At 45.0% G+C, this 19,258-nt stretch overlaps 1 protein-coding gene across 3 annotated transcripts in view; it reads right to left on the reverse strand.

The window, feature by feature from the left end:
- Positions 1-19,258, reverse strand: part of SH3KBP1 (SH3 domain containing kinase binding protein 1) — a 334,904-nt gene that overhangs the window by 132,806 nt on the left and 182,840 nt on the right. For all 3 annotated transcript variants that reach the window (XM_047075975.1, XM_047075977.1, XM_047075976.1), the window contains 2 exons: positions 14,695-14,824; positions 2,967-3,172 (listed from right to left, as the gene is read on the reverse strand). In XM_047075975.1, the coding sequence (XP_046931931.1) occupies positions 2,967-3,172; positions 14,695-14,824 (336 nt within the window). The remainder of the gene's footprint in view (positions 1-2,966; positions 3,173-14,694; positions 14,825-19,258) is intronic.

The following is a 19,258-nucleotide window of genomic DNA, read 5'->3' on the forward strand; positions in this document are numbered from 1 at the left end:
TATTGCGCTCACCAGCCCTCATGCCGGGTTGTGCAATAAAATAATGGATCCATAAATCTATGCAGCTATCCATAGTGCCAACAACAGTGGGTGGAGATAGTTTTGAGTCCTTTTAGATGCTGTAAAAAATTGTCCACAGCCAGTAAAGCAAGCTGGGAAGTTTATGTTTTCCCCAGGGGCTCCGCAATGAGAAGCAGGTTAAGACCGCTGCCAGCACATGGTTTCCTTCTGCAAACAAATCATGAATCAAGATGCATACACATGCACACACATATATATATTACTCTGATGATGTTAACATGTCATGTCACCAAGGCCAATACAATAAATCTCTGCTTCACAAAACCGCAGTGAACCAAAAAACCACCATACTTTCAACTATATACCTATTACCTAATCCCACCCAGTCCCGTCATATTATAGAGGTCTGTAATCTCCAGAGTGCCACGTTAACACAGTTTTAATATTATTCATGCACCTATTACTTACTGAACACACCTAACCTACCAGGTGCCACACGGTGTTCTAAGCACATAGCATATATTGGTGAACAAAGTAAATAATAAACATAATAAAAAATAAATCCCATGTTAGAAAGGGCTGCATGCTGTGGAAAACAAAAAAATGCAGCACAAGTAAGCAGGGTGAGCTAAGGGGACGGGTCTCGGGACGAGTGGGCCAGGGCACGGCTCATTGAAAAGGTGAAGTCCGAGCAAAGCAGCCGGGGAAGAGGCATGCAGGCAAGTGAGCAGGTGGATACAGGGTGTCTAGCCACGAGAAACCACTGCGGTAAAGGTCCCCAAGGGGGAAAGTGTTTGGTATGCTTAAAGAAAAGCAAGGGGCCAGGACAGAGGGAGCGAGGGGAGAAGGCGAGGGAGAAAGTCCAAGTGGTAACAGAGTCGAGTCACTTCAGCCTGGGGGCCCTGGGGAGGCCTTTCACTTTGGTTCTCTGGAGAGCCTCTCCAGGGGTGCAAGCAGAGGAGTGGCACGATCAGACTTGGGATTTCAAAGGATCACCCTCACTTCACTGTTGAGACTAGACTGTAGGGGAAGGGGAGAAGCAGAAAGCCCTATTAGGAGGCCACTGGGTGATGATGAGAGAGCAGGGGCGCCACGGAGGCGATGAGGTGATGAGTCGTGGTGGGTGCTCAACATTTACAGGAGGCAGAGCTGATGGAGTCTCCTGATGGATCGGACGCGGGTTATGAGAGAAGGAAGTCAGGGATAACCCTAAGGCTTTCGTCCCGAACCTGTAGGAGGGGAAGTAGGACGCCCTTCCCTGAGACGGGGAAGGCTGTGGGCAGAGTGGTTTGAGGGGGATGATGAGGAGTTCAGGGTTGGACAAGCTGGTAAGAATTTAAGGTCTTCACGTGGAGATGTGCAATTCGGCAGCTGGGCATGTGGCCCTGGGGTCCAGAGGAAAAGCGTGCTGAGGTACAAACTTGGGATTATTATCTGTGATGCCGGTACTGCTACTGCTAATGACCCAATTTACTACTGTGGTCAGAACAAATATTCATAGCATTAATAAAAGTCACACACACACACACACACACACACACACACACACACACACTGTCCTTCTACACAGAGGAGAATAAGACCACGAATCATAAAGCAAACAAAAGGCATTAAGCGTTTGCTGACCAAGTCAACGGTCATGTTCATTTCAACCACTGGAGTAAAATGAAGAAAAACTACATCCATCGTTTCTTCCCAAGACGGGGACTTGCTCTTTTGTAAATACTTACAGGAGTCTGAGAGTGATCATGTGAAAGAGAAATGAGCTCGCAAGCTGGTATAGCATCTAGACAGTTTTCAGATCTCGAGACACATTGTCTATTGCTTACTGAAAGAAACAAGGCTGGCTCCGATAAGCTGCAGTGAAAGAAGTGCACATGGAACAGTCTTTCATGTCTAAATCTTTCTGCCTTTTTTTCATCCTCAAGAGAACTAAGTGTCCAAAAGTTTCCTTTCCAGATTGTTTCTAATGCATGACACCGGGCAAGGTTGCTGGGGGCAAGAGGTGGGTGGAAGTTCCACAGCTGTGGAAGATGATGGCAACTTTGAAAAATTCATTTCACCCGAAAAATGGAAACCATTTCAAAGCCACTGATAAACCTGCATTAGAGGTGCTGCCAATGTCCCATCCCCCAAGCCTACTGGCACGAACATCAAAGCAAAAGATTCAGCACTAAATCGAATTCACCAACATTCCTTAAGCACAGCACGAGTGTAGCTTATTACGATCTGGAAAATTCCACAGAATTTATCAAATTCTAAGTAAAGCTATGGTGCTCGGAAGCGTACCACAGTACACATCACCGACAGCCACAAGTGCGAGGGCTCTGGGTGTGTTGCTGTGGCAACCGTGTACTCGGCAGCAGGACGCCGCCTGCCTCTCGCCAACCCAGAACCAGAGGTGGAAGAAAACAGCCAGCTTCCTGATGGTAACCATCCAGGGAGTCTCAGCACGGTCCGTCTCCATCATACACACACGCAGGAGGCTTCCTTTCGGCAGTCTGAAATCATTCCCACCTAACTCCTAGAGGAAAAGCGCACAACCCTTTCCTCTACCGCAGAACCAGTCAACCAACACTCGCAGGCACGAGGCACTGGAGACGAGGACGAGGAGAAGCGAAAGATGAGCCGGGTCCAGGCATGAGGGGCTTTTCGGGGGCGGGGGGCGGGGAACCGAGAAGTGTAGGTCCATTTGAAAAGTCATACAGAGACACATTCCATTGAGAGATCAGTAAGAAAAGAAGCCACAAACTGGAGCGTGAGCCCTTCCAGGAAAGCAGTTCCCAAACGGAGGGAGCACCTCAAAGGGGAGAAGGCGAACAGCCCGCACGTGAGGACGCCGACACCCCCAAAAGAGGCGTAAGGATTCTCAGATGCCAAGCCCTACAACGGACTTTTGGGTACTCTGCACTATGTTGAAATAAAGCAAAAACCGTCGAACATACCTTCTCCACCGGTAGAAAGTCATTCTCTACTTCAATCGACCTTGGTCTTAGTTTTATTGGTTTGTCTTTGAATATATCTCCAAAGCCCACTCCCTTAACTTTCTTCGGCTGGATTGCTGCGGTTGCGACTGTCCCGTTGGCACCTTCGGATTTGGTACTGCTCGAGTCACCCCCATCACTCTCGGAGCCTGTGGTTTCCCTTAAACCTGTCAAGAGTGGGGACGGGGAGAGAAAGAGCTCAGAAATCAGCCATAGCTGTGAAGCACCTCACAGCCAGCCAGGAGCCACCTCTGAAAGTGTTTCTGGGCACAGGATAACCTGCACTGGGACTTTTCATTTAGCGTGTCGAATACGTTGCATTTGGGTGGCTCTGAGTTTTGTTCGATCTCCCCACCCCCAGCCTTTAATTTTAAGAAGTGAATCAAAATTCTTTTAAAAAAATCTAATTTCAAAGCAGATCTCTTTGTAAGCGTGATATTTCACCTCTCTTCAGCCGGAACCTGATTCTAATACAAATTTGTTTTGCCACAGTCTGTGCAATAACAACCCTCCCCACCCTGTCCTCGCCTCCCCACCCAGTCAGTACCACATACTGTACCTCCAATCTCTATGACTCATGGCAATTAGCAATTAGCAATGAAAGTAACATTTCCTGAAGGGAAACTGTAAAGCTAAAAGCCATTTAAACAAATTAGCAATTAAAGAAACCACACAAAATTATGACTGCCAAAGAATTAAATCTCTTTGGATGGTTTCACAAGGAATAAATGCACGCAGGCATGATTCTCTAGGAAAGCATTAAACCAAACTTGACATTGAGACGCTTTCACTGGCGAGATGACTGTGTTTGTTAAAGAGGGAAAGGAAGCTGCCCTCCCGGAGGCCAGAAGCCCCCAAGCCTACTTCTCTTCTTCCCTCCTTTAATACCACCATCTTCCCAAAGCTGAATCCCTTGCTAAAGAAGGACGCTGGGGACACGACACCCTTCCTTTGACCTCTTGCGGCAAGTGTCGGAAGTCATCAAATAGTTATCAGCAAGACAACGTGAACACTTACCTCCCAGATTCTTTTTTCCCCAGGCTCTGCCCACAATCATGCTCCTAAAAGGAAGAGCCTATTTGTTTCCTACTTAATTTCTGAGTGTACATTCTTACTTTGAAAGTCAGTACACCAGTCATGCCATCAAAGGGCGGGATTCAAAGGATATTTTATGGAATACTAGTCTGCCATTCAATTGGTCTCTAAAACCTCCAGCTGTGGAGAAGAGTTCCTGAACATTGACTACATGTGCCCTGATGACAACGATGCCCTTGATGAAAGCACATCATCAAACTTTGTTCCGTATTAACCGATCGTGCGTTATCTTTCTGTAGGGAAGGTGGCCTCCTAGTACGTAAGAACAAGACACCGAATAATTGCTCACATAAAGCGTTAAAAAATGTCGAAGTCATTCAAATAAATAAGTCTCAGTGCAGGAAGAAACTGTTAAATGAAAACAGATAAAATATAGAAAGGTCATTATAAATTGCTAACAAGTTTCAAAATCAAATCCTTAAAATTAAAACAATGGCTGTGTTTGTTGCTGCTGCTGTTTTTAATAAAATGGTTACTTATAAGCCAAAAAGGAAGGGGGGGGGGAGGAGGACGATCCTTGGTGTACATTTGAATTAACTCAAGAATAGCATCTGTGAGCAAAAGCGGAGGGCAGGGCGCTGAGAAGCGGCCTACAGCAGTGGGGTCAGCCACAATTTCTAGGACCGGAGCTGAGTGTGCAAACACGGACAACCCCTCTGGATTAGCTACCCGTTCATGTGTTTATCTGTTCATTGTTTTCGGAAATATCCCTGCTGGAGATACAATTTTGGAGTCTAAATATTGTGTCATTCCCCCTTTAACATGTTCTCATTTTGCCGTATGGATTCTTTCTATGTGATAAATGGCTTGCATATTCCTTTCTGGGTTGGAAGGAACCATTTGAGGGTGGAATAAAGAAACAGTTAGTGGCAAGAAACCATCACCATCCTGCCCTCCCCACCAGCAGCACCAGCAGCACCAGCAGCAGAGCAAATGGTTTAGGGCAAGGCTGTGTGAGTTCTTCAGAGAGAGGAATCTGAAGGAGTCTTCTATCATTCCTCATGAGGTAGAACCATAATATCTGCGACCGCTGCCGTTTGGATTTCCCTGAGCTTCTGGTTTCATGGATTTGCTGCCTCCCGGGCTCATCTTAATGACTTTATATTAATCACGGTGAGAAATGCTCTTCGCGTAACACAGGGAGAGGTGGCGCGGTCACTCAACCACGTAAGTACGGACCAGGAAGGAAACACACGGCAGATTTGTCTTCCGGACATTCTGGCAGCCTGCTTCTGTCACTTTTAAGTGGGTAAATTACATAGCTGAACATCTGGGTTGGTGAAATAACTCAGAACCTAGCTCCTTCCCTTTGGAGGGAAAGAAAGGTGACTTTTCGTTTTTATGTCAGTTTGGTGCCGTATCTTTTACCTACCGGTGCTCATCACACACGCTATCCCGTGAAGTATGCCAGATTCATGCTCAGAATGCCAGGCGACACCCACAGGCAGGACAGCCCAGAGTGTGGGCTGGGGGCTGGGGGCCGGGGACAGTTCACGAAGGGGTCGTTGCTGTTGTACAGTGAGATCAGCACAGGCACTGCGCATGTTCAGAAACGCTTAGAGCAGAGTGCACCAGTATGCCTTCAGACACGTGGCCAGTGGGCTCGTCTGGGTGACCAGGGAATAGACCAATCCTGGTCAAACGCCCGTGGTGAGGTGCAGATGGCACATTGCATGCACAGTAAAGTCATGTTCGCCAAGACCAGGTATCTGTCCCCGGGGGGATGGAAATAAAAATAACTTCACCACAGACAGTCTGAGAAGCACGGTTCTGGCACTCACATGCGAACCTTCTCTTGCATCACTGGTGTATACGTAGGTACGTGCGCGTATGTGTACAGACACACCCTATGTATTTTCTTTGCCATGTGGCGGGCCAGATGACTTAATAAATTACACTTTCATGTAATTTACCTTAACATTCATGCACGGATCAGTTCAGACCTGTGAGTCATTTTTGTTTAAATTTAAAACGCACATGTACAGTGCTGTTCAGTGGCAGGAACTGTTCTAAAGGCTTCATGAAATTGACTCGTTAATCTCATTCACCTCCTTCCCCTCAACTTTTGGCAGCTTTATTTCACAACACAAAAGGCTATACGTTGGTCCTGCCAAAGGAAGTCTGTCGTGTGGTGACTGGCTGTGAGCAAGGCGGAACACCACTTCTGGCATGGACCGTCATGCCAAATTCTCATTTCTTTGAACAGCACAATGAAGAAATGGTTTATTGGTTTCCAATGGCCCACTCAGGAAAAGCAGTAACCACGAGAGGATGACCGCTCCAGGGGAAGCCATCTTACACCGGCTCAGAGGCCCAGAGATACTGGTACAAGTATGTATGCCATGACAAATGCTACTGGTCTCTTCTCTGCACGCATGGTTCATGCACGCATGTTACACACATGGCAGAGGCAGAGGCACAAAGCAAACAAGAAAGCGCCAGGGCTGGTGATGAGAATGCTCCTGTAGCACACACCAAGGAGACAGCACTTATTCAGGCAGATAAGTCCATGTCCTTGGATCAGAAATTCACACGGACACTTGGCAGAAGCATGAGCAGCTCAGGAAAGTGCGGCCGCGTCAAGAACCATGACTACCCGGATCTTAACTTTACAATTGCTTCCTGCTGTTCATTAAGGTCACTCACTGTAATAGCGTCTGTGGCCCTCCGTCTTGCCCGGTGCAGCTCGATACAGAATTGTCCCTTCAAAGGTAGTCTTTCCTGACAGTGAATGAGAGAAGAGAAGGGGAGAGAAAAACAAGAGGGGGGAAGGGGGAGCAAATGATGGCAAAAGAAGGAAGAGGGAGAGTCTTTAACTGAACTTGCTTTCAGTGAATCTGCTGTAAGAGTTTTATCGGCAAATTAATTAGAGACCATTAGGCAGAATTTACGAAATTTTACAGAATGAGCCCAAAGTCCCCACGCCATGAGCACCCGGAATCGGGGCTTGCCTCTGCAAATGACTGGCATGGAGATTATGCCCAATTTAAACTGGAAGCCATTTCCACATTTTAACGCAAGAACAGGAAAACCTCAATTAACCAGAGGAAATCCAATTCATCATATTCCTTAACGAACTCAGCTGTACAATGCAAACTCCTCTTTGGAGAGTATGGCCCACACATAATACAAATTTAGGCCCATTGTCTTTTATCTTCTACCCCTAGAGCCCTGTGTGATACAAACTGATATCCGTGACCCCAAGATTCTAAAAAAAAAGCACAGAGTTCTCTTTAAAGATTTTATGCTTAGTACCTTTCAGCAAGAAAAGGTACTAAAGTGCTAGAGGAGGGTTTTCACCAAAGATGTTTAGAACCAATCGTGGCCTCCGTGTAGACGTTAGGGGTTTTCTGCTTAGCACTGAGAGCAGCAGAAAACCCTATTTTTCTTGGAACACCTTGATTGACCTTTTGCCATATCAGTCATGAGACTGTACTGAAGCATGAGGACGTAGGACTCACTCGCTGTCAAATGTCAAATTAGCTCTTTTTCGTTGTTGTTACGAGTAAAGGTTACCGATAGCATAGGACTAGACACACAGCTAAAGCCCAAATCTCTCTGGAATCATGAATAAGTACAGAAAATACACACACACACACTGCCCTAGTTTGAGTGTATACACACACACACACATACACACATACACACACACCTTCCAGAGAATACCATCGGCAGGTGAAATGGTTTGCTAAAGGCAAACTCAATTAATATATGCATCACTTTAAATTATCCAACGAACAGGTTCTCTTATGGCTTACAAGCTAAATATCCAACTGGAGCCCAGTCATACAGCTCACTCATAATCAGCCTGAAGGAGGGAAAGGCAGGCTATGTTTACAGAGAGAGGAACTGAGAGGGAGGGAGCGACTTGTCTCACTTCTTAGAACATTCTTTAGGAAAATGGAAAACCCCAATAAGGAACCACCAAGTCAGCTTCTGGGCCGCGTCGCCCCTGATACATGAAGAGAGCTGTGAGTGATCAGATCAGCGACTGAAATGCCCTCGGGTATGTCCCATTTCCGTGTCCTACAGGCATGGTGGGACACCGTTGCCCTGAAATCTGCCCTTTATGACAAATATGCTCCGTCCAATTAAAGCACAAATTTAGATGTTCACAATCACTGGCTGCATAAGAACCATCCAAAGAAACAATCAAGTGTTCCAAAGGTTCTTGTTAGATTTGCAGTTCTCGAGGACTCTGATGATAAAAGAGTGGAGCAAGTAACAGCCGTTGCTTTCTTTGGGCAAATTTTTACTCCCCTTTGGTCATTAAGGTGATATTACTCCTAAGGAATGTAGATGTTTTGCAATCAAGGCCCTCCCAAAATGAACAGCAAGGGTCCTCTCGGCGTCAGAAAAAGTAAACGTAAGAAGAAGAAATCAGTATTTTGATAAAGTCCCTCCAAATATAACAGAACCTCCCTGCGTTCTTTCCTAGGACCAAGTCTGAGGATCACTGAGGGACACCACAGCTCTGATGTCTCCGAACGGCCAAGTGTTGGTGCAAAACCCCCTGTATGCTGTATGCCTGGGCTGGGACTGAGTGAGGACATACTTGTTCTAGCTGAAGAGCAAAAGAGGGACACCTGGGCGGCTCAGCTGATTGAGCATCTGACTCTTGATTTCGGTTCAGGTCATGATCCCAGGATCGTGGGATCAAGCCCCGCATCAGGCTCTTTGCTAAGCATGGAGCCTGCTTGGGATTCTCTCTCTCTCTCTCTCTCTCTCTCTCTCTCTCTCTCTCTCTCTCTCTCTCTTAAATAAAAAATAATAATAATAAAATAAAGAGCAAAAGAGATGGGCAATTGGAAGAAAGTTCATGAATATAAGTGCTGTTTACTCTATTGGGAGAAATCCTCTAGCATCACTATTAAATATTAATACTTAAATATTTTGCAGAAAACGCTGCAAAAAGGAAGAATTTTAGAATTTCAACACAAAATCGTATGCTTATCGTAGCATTTAATTTTGCCTGAAACTGTTCCGTCAACTTGTTAATTGCCCTTCACTGTTAACAGAAGATCATACACAAAACAAATACCATCTAATATTAAAAAGAACAGAAAATACAAAACAAAAAAGAACAATCTGTTTCTTACAACTAATGAAATACGGTATTTGTGTATCATGAAAGCGGTGTGCCCCAAGTTTTAAAAGGCTGTCTCCATCTTTGTCTTAGCTTCACAAGTCACTAAAGCATCAGAATCTAACATTCCCAATTAAGGAATTAGGAAAACAACAAAGTCAATTCAAACTGAAATCTCATGGCTGTTAATGGTTATAGAATGGAAATGCAAACTTTCTCCCTCTGAAAATTATGGAAAATAATTGAAAATGTTTCTGTAGCTAAACAATGTCTCTTTAAAGAAAATTAACAGGAATACTTTTTAGTTTTACAACAATTACTTTAGAATCTGAGAAATTCAGTAATATTAAAAAAGATGTTAGAAACAAGAAAATATATGTTTATGCCTTAAATATGAAGCAAAATTTGTCTGAAAATGAGATCGGACAATAGTAAGATCTGGATTTGCCCCTCAGCCCAAATAAGTCATGGATTCAGGATATTCTCTGATTACAATTTAATACAATAGAATTTCTGACTAGCTACATTTTACATTATTTAGTCAATACTAGCACATGCAAAGCAGAAAATGAAAAGGTAATTAATCCTGATCCGTGATAAGCAGAAGAAATAAGCTAAACTCCACTACAATTTGAAATTTGTCAGATGCTCTGTGAAAGGGGAAACTGCAGGCCAGAATAAAGGCAATACCAAAGTGTGTGTGGAAAACCTGCATGTGACTGCGGCCGTGTCACTCATAAGCCATGCCACACCCAGGACTTTGTTTCACTAGACTTTAGTGTTCTTATCTGACACCAGGCCAGAAGATGGCTAAATTCCTTTCCATCCCTGACATAAGATCCTGCCTGCACTATTATTACAACTACTGGGATGTTTTATTTTGTAAAAACCTAATTTACTCAAATTTTTTTCTCCATTGGTCTGCTACATGGGAGCCCACTTCATTCTTTTAAAACGTTCCTTGTTGGTGTCACTTTGCAAGCCCTGACAGATCCGGGTGATAATCATCAGTGGCTGCTAACATTCAACAAGAAAGACAGCCGGACCTTATGAGCCTCCATATAGATGACCCATCACCATCTATGAAGTTTGGGGGAAAAAATGTTTTATATTAATTATCAACTTATAGGAACACAGAGTCAATGATATAGCAGAGGTGAAATCGGCAAAGACTTACAGTGGGAAGTTAATGGACAAAGGACATCAGTTTGTTCAGTAAAAAATTACAAGGAAAAAAGGAGAGATGGAGAGGAATCTATAGGTTTAGAAAGACTTGAAACATAATCTGATTATAATCAGACACAAATTACAATGCATGTACCTCCTTCGCATGCACATTCAGACTAACAAATTGTACTAAAAATAAAAGATCCTGAGGGGAAGCGGACACTGACTGCACCTGTAATTCCACTGAGGAACTGCCATTATTTATTTATTTATTTATTTATTTATTTATTTATTTATTTATTGGTGCGATAGGGTATTTTAAGGCACCTTCTTATTGATACATATTGAAATATTTATGGATAAAATTACATGATATCTGGAGTTTGCTTCAGAATAATATGGGGGAAGATCGTGCAGTGGTATAAATAGAATCAAGTGGCCAAAGGCCGATAGCTGCTGAAGCTGGGTGATGAGCACTCAGGGGTTCATTACACTATTCTCTTGACTTGTATGTATGTTAGAAATTCTCTATAATAACAAGTTTATAAAAATATCTGAAAAAGTACCTTTAATGTTTCGTAAATCCTATAAAATATAACAGTGTTTTCAAATTTAAATATGCAGCAAGTTTTTGCTACTACATAGCTATGAATTTTCTTATCTGAGGTAAAAGGTTTAAACCAACATATCAACCAACCCAATTGCTGTAACTCTTTCCTTGACAGATTAGATTACCCTGAACAAAGATCTAAAGTTCAGAGATTTTCATAAGCAACCAACACATATAAAAATACATCAGGGTAAAAGAAAAGCAAGTTCAAGCACCTTGCACCTGTCATTCAAAGATGAAAATGCCGTCTTCGAGTGACAAAGGATTCAGCAAGAGTTTACTGAACCCCTGCCATGTGTCAAGCTGTCCGGGCACACTTCCGCATAAATACAATGCAAGGTCTCTTCTATCACATTCATCACTGGTTGACAAGACTCAACTTAATAACTATGCTCAAATACTTTCTGGAAATAGAAATATGAAGAGTACAAATACCAAATAATTATGTACACATATAGAGGTGTGCGTGTGTGTGTGTGTGTGTGTGTGTGTGTGTATGTGTGCGCAAGATAGAGATATACAAGGACACAATGTACACAAAGTTGTATTCATATGCACCAGGACATAGATTTTGTCTGTCTTAAAAAACCTCACCATGATGTCTGGTAGCATTTAAATTAACAGGATTTTTAGGATGCCACCAGCCTCTCTAAAAATTACCAAAATGGCACAAACATTAGGAATATTAAGTGGGCTGTCCTAACACAGACCTTGATTAAATACAGCTTAGCTCATACCAGAGTAAAAACCTAGATGTCTCTTGTGCATTAGCTATACCTTTGTCTTTCTCGGTTTTATAATAAAAGTAAATAGGCATTTACTATAGTCACACAAGATATTATCTCTGGGGAAAACTGGGTGATGGGTATGTGAGATCTCTCTGTACAGTTCTGGGTTGTTGTTTTTTTTTTCGCAACTTCCTGTGATTCTGTAATTATTTTAAAATTTAAAAAAGTTAAAATAAAGCACATTGAAACTACTGATGCCCTTCTCTGGCAGTAGAGAACAAGTAGGATCATTCTAAAGCTAAAGGTTCCACTTAAACAAATCCTCCCAGTATACATAACTTCTGTGTGTGATCTGATCTACTTTTATACATTTTACCATCTGATACACATTTTATCATCAGAGTGTAAACAGCTACTGAAAAACCTATGAGAACACTGAGAGATGCTCTTTCTCTTTCAGGGGATTGCTTCAAGGCAGCAAGCCACAGGGACGTTATCATCACATCTGCTTTTCTATGAAGTCCTTTGTGACCACCATTGTCCCCACATCCCGATGGGACTGGTCTCTCCACCTTTGTATACCATTTTCCTCAGCCACCCATGGAGCACATGGGGCACCTCCCTGAACTGGTTTCTGTACCCAGTTTCTATAATGTGAGCTGACTGAAGGCAGGGACCCCATCTGATTTGTCTCTGCATATCTTCAGTGTCGTGTGCAGTGTCTTAGTAATAACAGGGGCTCAGTAAAGGTTGGATGTATGAGGAATAGAAGAAAATGAGGAAGAAAGGAAAAAAGGAAGGGAGGAAGTAAGGGAGGAAGGGAGGAAGGAAGGAAGGAAGGAAGGAAGGAAGGAAGGAAGGAAGGAGAAAAGATGGATAGATATGGGCGGACAGATGGAGAGATGGAGAGATGGGCCCTCTTGTCCTAACTGTACATACTGGAAGATTGCCAAAGCTCTGTAGTTCTTTCAGAAGCATCCATCCTTGTTAGGAGACCATGCCTCTTCAGGGACCTCACAACCCCCTCAACATGGGACAGAATCTGAGGTAACTAAATGTGGCTGCTGAAATTTGGGGCTCTCCTAGTCCTGAAATGGAGGGCTTTCAACTGAATAAGTGTTGGGGAGAAAAGTCTCTCCAAGAGAAACAGCCCCTGCCAAGTATGTGAAGGAAGGCTAGGTGACCAGTAGAGACCATTCCACTGAGTCTCCTAACCTCCTACCCCAGAAATTCCAGCACCATGTGTTTGGGGCTGAGGGAGTCAGGCAGGATCAAAAGTCCATATTATCAAATCAGAGCAGGAGGAGACAGTTTATTTCAGTAATTCCAAAAATACAAAAGGCATTACTTCTCTGACCCTTCAGCTCTGAAAGCATAGCTAACAATGGCAGGATACCGAGAGGTCAAGGGTCTCCCAAACAGGTTGTCCGATACCTCTCCAGATCTCTTTTTCTGCCTCAGCCAAGGAGTCCCAAAGTAATTTAAACATGCAGAGACCGCGCTTCAGTGAGCAGGGTACCAAATGGTATGCAGCAGCCTCAATATATAAACTGGTTACATCCCGGGCTTTATCAGGATTAACAATGAAAGTGACCGTTTACGGACAGCCTTATATGGGCGAGGTGTTTATGTACATAATTGCCATTAGAACTCATAACACACTCCCCCATGGAAATAATGGTATAATGATCCGATTTGGTCCTCCCTCTTAGAAAGCCCATTTAATCTACAACATCCTTGAGGTACAGTATTGTTATTGTAGGACCCAATTACCAGGTACAACTGGGAAGCAGAGAATCACCTGACCCCAAGCCAGAGAAGGCAGCAGGAGCTGCAAGATGCTTCATTTGCTCCAAAATCACCTCCCATCTTTCCTACCACAGACCCTAGGATGGAACGGAGTTCAGGGGCGGGGTGGAGTGGGGTCCCTGGCTCTGGCAGTGGAAGGAAAGGGTATAGCTGAAGCCTATGAGCCAACCAGCCAGATCTGCTGTTTCTATGAATGACAGGCCATAGGAGCCCACGCTACTGAGAGACCAAGGGAAGAAGGTCACTCGAGCACTTCTCCAGAAGTGGCTTTACCTCCAAATCGGGAACCTGTCCATCGTGCTACTGGTTAAATAAAAGAGACACAACTAACTTGGGAGCACCACTCAAGTCAGATTTTCCCAAATGGAAAAGAAAGACGTTTTAGTATTATTTTGACAGCACTGGGTTTAAAAGGGGAGTCTGCCACCCCAGGGAGTGGCCCACCACTATGACACAGTCGAGCCGCTTACGACATTCACACCATGACCTTGGCTCAAGATGGCACATGAGATACACAGACGCCCACGTAGGAAGTTGGGTTAGCGACTGGGAGAACAAAGCTTCCCGGTCCTGACCTTTTGCTCCATGAGCTGGAAAGGGCAGCAGAGAAGCTGGAGGGAGGAGAGCTTCAGGCCCTGGAGAAAGAAAGACCTGGAGTTCGTTCTCACCATCGCAGAAAGACACGCATGCTCACCCAAGGTGGGGCTGGACTCTCCGCTGTCTTGTCATACTTGTAAGAAACCTGGCATGCAGTCGTCCCGAGCACAGCCCTTCTCACCACCAGCGGGTTTTGTGTGTGTGGGTGTGTCATTTTTCTCCAAGTTGCTCAAGGGACGGTGAGAAATACAGTCTCGTTTGGTTCATTTAAAAAATAACTATCAACTTGCAGGGAGTGACACTTTAGAAGTGTATGGAAGCACAGTAATGGGAGCCAGAGGGGAATAGGACCACGGCATGAAGGCTGACGGTCACTCATCCAGAGATGCACAGTGTGCATCTGCACACTCACAAAGGTGTGCAGTTCACACCTTTACAATGATAACCTACTAAACCACAGGGGTTAAGGCAGCATAACCAAGAGTGTACTCGTGAGCTTCTGTCACTGTCACTCGGCACAGGCTACAGAACAGAGGGGTGGCTGGAGCAGCACCTGTGGGTGCCCACACTCCCTTCCTGCATCGGGGGCTTCCTTACTTGACTTGGAGAGCTGCTCATCCTGGGAAATGCCCAGGTCATCCGATTCCCCCGACAGCTCCTTGATGAAGTTGGAAGGAAACATTCCAGTCTTTCCATTGAGAACGCCTTCCCACCATCCTTCTTCTACCTGCACAGATGCAAACACAAGAACAGAGATGCAGGACTCAGGTTAGACACTGTGGTTCCCAGTCTTCTCTCCCACCTGTATGGTGCACAACGCAGAGCCCACACAGGGAGAGCAGAAGGACCCAGAGTTTACAAGTTAACAGGGAATGAGATCACCAACCTCATGGAGTCTTGAGATTCAGACTCGGGGCGGGGGGCTGAGCCTGGGGCCCATAAACACAAGTGGAAAATAACTAACACTTCATTTTTGCTAACCTCAAACTAAAATTTGGCATTTCCTTTGCTTACAAAATGTAGGTAACACAGTAAGAGTAGACGGACCTGTGACTGGTCACCAAACAACTCATGGACATATTCATATCGCATCACAGATGGTGTGGGTATCTCAAGATATCATTTGCACCCATCAGTACTATGAAGTGGTGATAGTTACCAACCTGCTGGGGACCTTGTTATTTAATGTGTTCGTAGGGAATTATATATTAATTAAGATAAGAAGTTAAACTTAGATTATCATATCAAAATTTGTTTCAAAAATAGCTTGATAGCTACTGCAATGGTTCCCTTTATAATCGTAGGCTTCATTTTATGCATTTCAAACCATTATTTAACAACTGACCATGGCTTCCCCAGACTACCCAAATTAACTAGATGGCCTAACGAAATCAATTGACAAGCCCTGAGCTACAAACTCAATTGGAAGGGAGAACTCCCTGCAGGTTTCTGAAGGGTTGTAGATAACCCTGAGAAGAACCGCAACTGGGTGAAGAGAGACAGGGAGGGCGGCCAGACTGGAGTCCTCTGACTGGGAGAGTGAGGCCGGATCTGGGGGAGCAGTGACAGTGCAGAAGGCAGGTATGGATTGGAAGGCCCTCTGAGGTATGAGCTGGTCTTGAGACACCAGTTCGCTGGGACGATCAAGAGGAAGGTAAAAAGTCATTCCAAGATTTCGTGATGGAGCCACTAAGAGAACAGCAAGATGGCTTCTTGGAGGAAAGTGACAGAACATTCTGAGAAGAAGCAGGCATTAAGTTACTTGTGTGGGCGATATAACAGAAAGAGACCCTGAACCTTTGGAATTTTTTTTTACCACATGCATATATCACCAATTCCAACTGACAAATACAATTTAACAGCTAAAACAATTAAAACAAAAAAGATAAGGGATATTAGAGTCAAAAGTCCAGTTCAAATCCTACTGAAGCTTAGCAGTTGTCTGACCTCATTCAAATTTCCTACCAAACCAAACCCTGAGTTCCTATCTATACAATGGGGATAATGAATACACTCATTCAGTGTTAAAGACAAATGTATTACGACTCTACACTAAGGGCTAGGGACACAGAACTGTACAGGGCATCGCTGTTTTTTCCCTCAAGCAGTTGACAATGTACGAAGGGAGAGAGGGCACGTGATCGAAAGAGGGGAGAGGACTGGTGTGACAAAAAGCTAGTAATGGGCAGTGGATAGATGGGAAAATGCCATGACTCAGCACAAACCAAACTGGTTACACAAAGTCGAGCTCACTGAGATTTGGGATGCTACAGGAAGCCTTTGAGAAAAAAAAAATCAAAATTAAGGTTGGCCTTGAAGAGGATGAATGATAGATGTAAGTAGGAGAAGGGGGTGCGTGAGACACTCCAGAAAGGGGGGAGCTGACAGGACCTGTGCAGTGGAGACAACGAGAATGCCGTTTGGAGCATTTGTTAGGGAACTCATGAAATACAGACTTGCACAGTGGCGATTATATCTGCGTGATCACAGAAATCTTCGGGAAAGCATCCAGACATCCATGTACAACTGTCCCAGTGACTATTCAATACCAAATCGTGGCATTTAACAGCATTTCAGTTGAAACCATTCCATGTTACTATGCCAACTCAACTGATATGTGTTATTCTTTCAAGGAGCTTTTTATAGGATTAGGATGGTTGGGAAAATTCGCCATGAGCCTGAATATAAATAGTCACCGGATTTATAGCGGGGGTCCTTTGTACTTGTCCTGAATAAGAAACCATAAAACGACCTTCTTTCTCCCAGAATCACAGGGCAGGAGGAAAAACCGAGGGCACAGACCACAAAGGAGCAGTCCCTAGCGTAATCCCCGACAGACAGCACAGGGCAGCCGGGCCAACTCCATTCATTTCGGTTTGACAGTATCTAAAACAGTTCCGTTCCCAGTAAAAGGCGGCTCCAGCCTGAGATCCCTGAAGGAAGTACTCCTGATGTGTGGGATTGGTCAGCCGCCTGCTGGGAAAACAGGGGTGTCTTCACCTCACCACACGCCCAGATGCCTGTATCCATGTCACGGCACAGTCTGAGAGGAGTGGCCAAGAGGGAAAGAGCAGAGGTCTATCATTAGCCACGCAGGCAGGGAGCGGAGGGGCAATAAAACCACCGCTCACTGCCTGGGGGGTACGCTCCCCATCACTGGCGCCGTGGCAGTGGGGGCGGGGCGGGTTGCCCGGCCCCTGGACCGGTGAGAGTCGTTCAGTGCTATTTCTTCCCTTACCCTGCTGCTTTAGTTGCAAGATCCAGGCTAGAGACGGGGTGAGGGGTGGGGGGTAAAAATGATCCTCGCCCTCCGACCATTCCTCTTCAGCAGTATTCTCGAGTTCAACCTCCCGTATTGAGATGAGGACACTGAAGCCCAGAGTGATTACATTCATTCCGTCAGTCAAAGAGTAGAGCACAGTACCTCACACTTTGAATGAATAAACGAACAAAACGCCGGGAAATCATTCGAGGAAACCCGCCATGGGGGTCTATGAAGCCCCGGTTCGCCGACCAAAGGACCTGCGCTACTGTGAGGGGCAAAAGGGACAAAAACTGTGGGACATGTCTTTTGGACATGGGACATGACTGTGTTAGCCACTGTTCTTAATTAAGTGCCGCCGGGCCCAAGTGTGTGTGCCCCTCTCTATCCCACCAATATTTCATAAGCTCCCAGCCCGCGCTGCCCTAGGACCTTGGGGCAGATTCAGTGGTGAACAAAACAAAGACACTGTGCTGGAGAAGCAACAAAGAAGGGAACATACAAACCCTGTGCACCCCCCACTTAGAACCCAAGCTTGCTTATGTTTGTTTGTCTATTTAAAAGAAAGAAATGTAGAAATGTGTCCCTTGGCAATAAAGTGTGGATTGTGGATGTTACCGAGGGCTTATAATTTCTGCCCCAAGGAGAGTAACGAAGGGGAGCCGATACCCACCTTCTCCGACACTAACACACATATCAACGGCCTTCTGCAGGCCTTGGCTCTAGGCTGAGAACAACGCCCACCCCGTGTCCCTGTGACCGACCCAGCCAGCTCCGGAGCCCACGGCTATGTCCCGAGAGCCAACCCCATCTTCGGCCCGGAGCTGGGAACAGGGTGGCTGGCTCCTGGCAGTGTTTGAGAAAGAAACTTCAATGGTTTGTGCTGGGGGCCCTGCAATCCCCACGTCTTCACAATCACCAGCCTCTAAGGGGGTTTATTGCCCAAGGAGGCCACTTCGAGCTTTTAGCCCTGTTGGAAGCTGGGGAAGTGGCGGGGTGACTTTCAGCACTTCCAGCCAATTTTATACACATTATCTACATGCGTAAGGCACCAAAGAGGATGCCTGCGAATACAAAGATGACCATGCGGTCTGGGGTACACAGCTATTCAAGAAGAGTTTCCGCTTACCAGCGTTCAAGTTTGACCTGTCGACCGTACTGAGAAAGGGACGTGCTTTAAAGTCTACCTCAGGGTGCCGCTTAGGGGCTGCTATGGCTTTTTACATGCATGTAACCCTTCGTAGCCCACAGCTGGGTGAGAAGAACGCTGGAGGGGTAAGGGTGTGGGAGTCACAGGGGAGGGAGAGGCACACAGGCAAATGAGGTCAGCTCCATCGTTCCAAGAGCCGTTTTACCGTTCTTTCCAGGAAGGAAAACGGAAGAGTCAAGCTTTAAGGAAAGGCCCACACCTTAACATGACTAAACACTTCCTCAAAATTTGTTCTGACTTCATAGGTTATATGAATCTATTTCCTCTAGGCTTTCCAATTTGTGGGTGAATAATGGCTCATAATAGTCTCTATCCCTTGTATTGCTGTGTTATCGGTTGTAACCTCTCCTCTTTCATTTCTGATTTTGAGTCCTCTTCTTTCCTGGGGGAGTCTAGCAAATGATGTCTATTTTGTTTATCTTTTCAGAAGATCAACTCTTAGTGTCACTGATCTTTCCCATTATCTTTTTAGACTCCATTTCATTTATTTACGCTCTGATCTTTGTGTTCGCCTTCCTTCTTCCAAACTTTCACTTCATTTGTTCTCTTCCTAGTTCTTTGAAGGTATTATGCTAAGTGAAATAAGTCAAAGAAAGACTAATTCTATATGATCTCATATGTGGAATCTAAAAAAAAAAACCCACAAACTCATGGATACAGAGAACAGACTGGTGGCTGGCACAGGCAGG

Source organism: Lynx rufus, unplaced genomic scaffold, assembly GCF_022079265.1.
Source record: "Lynx rufus isolate CCGP_SWC_20201006 ecotype Redwood Valley unplaced genomic scaffold, mLynRuf1.p SCAF_14, whole genome shotgun sequence".
Classification (NCBI taxonomy): domain Eukaryota; kingdom Metazoa; phylum Chordata; class Mammalia; order Carnivora; family Felidae; genus Lynx; species Lynx rufus.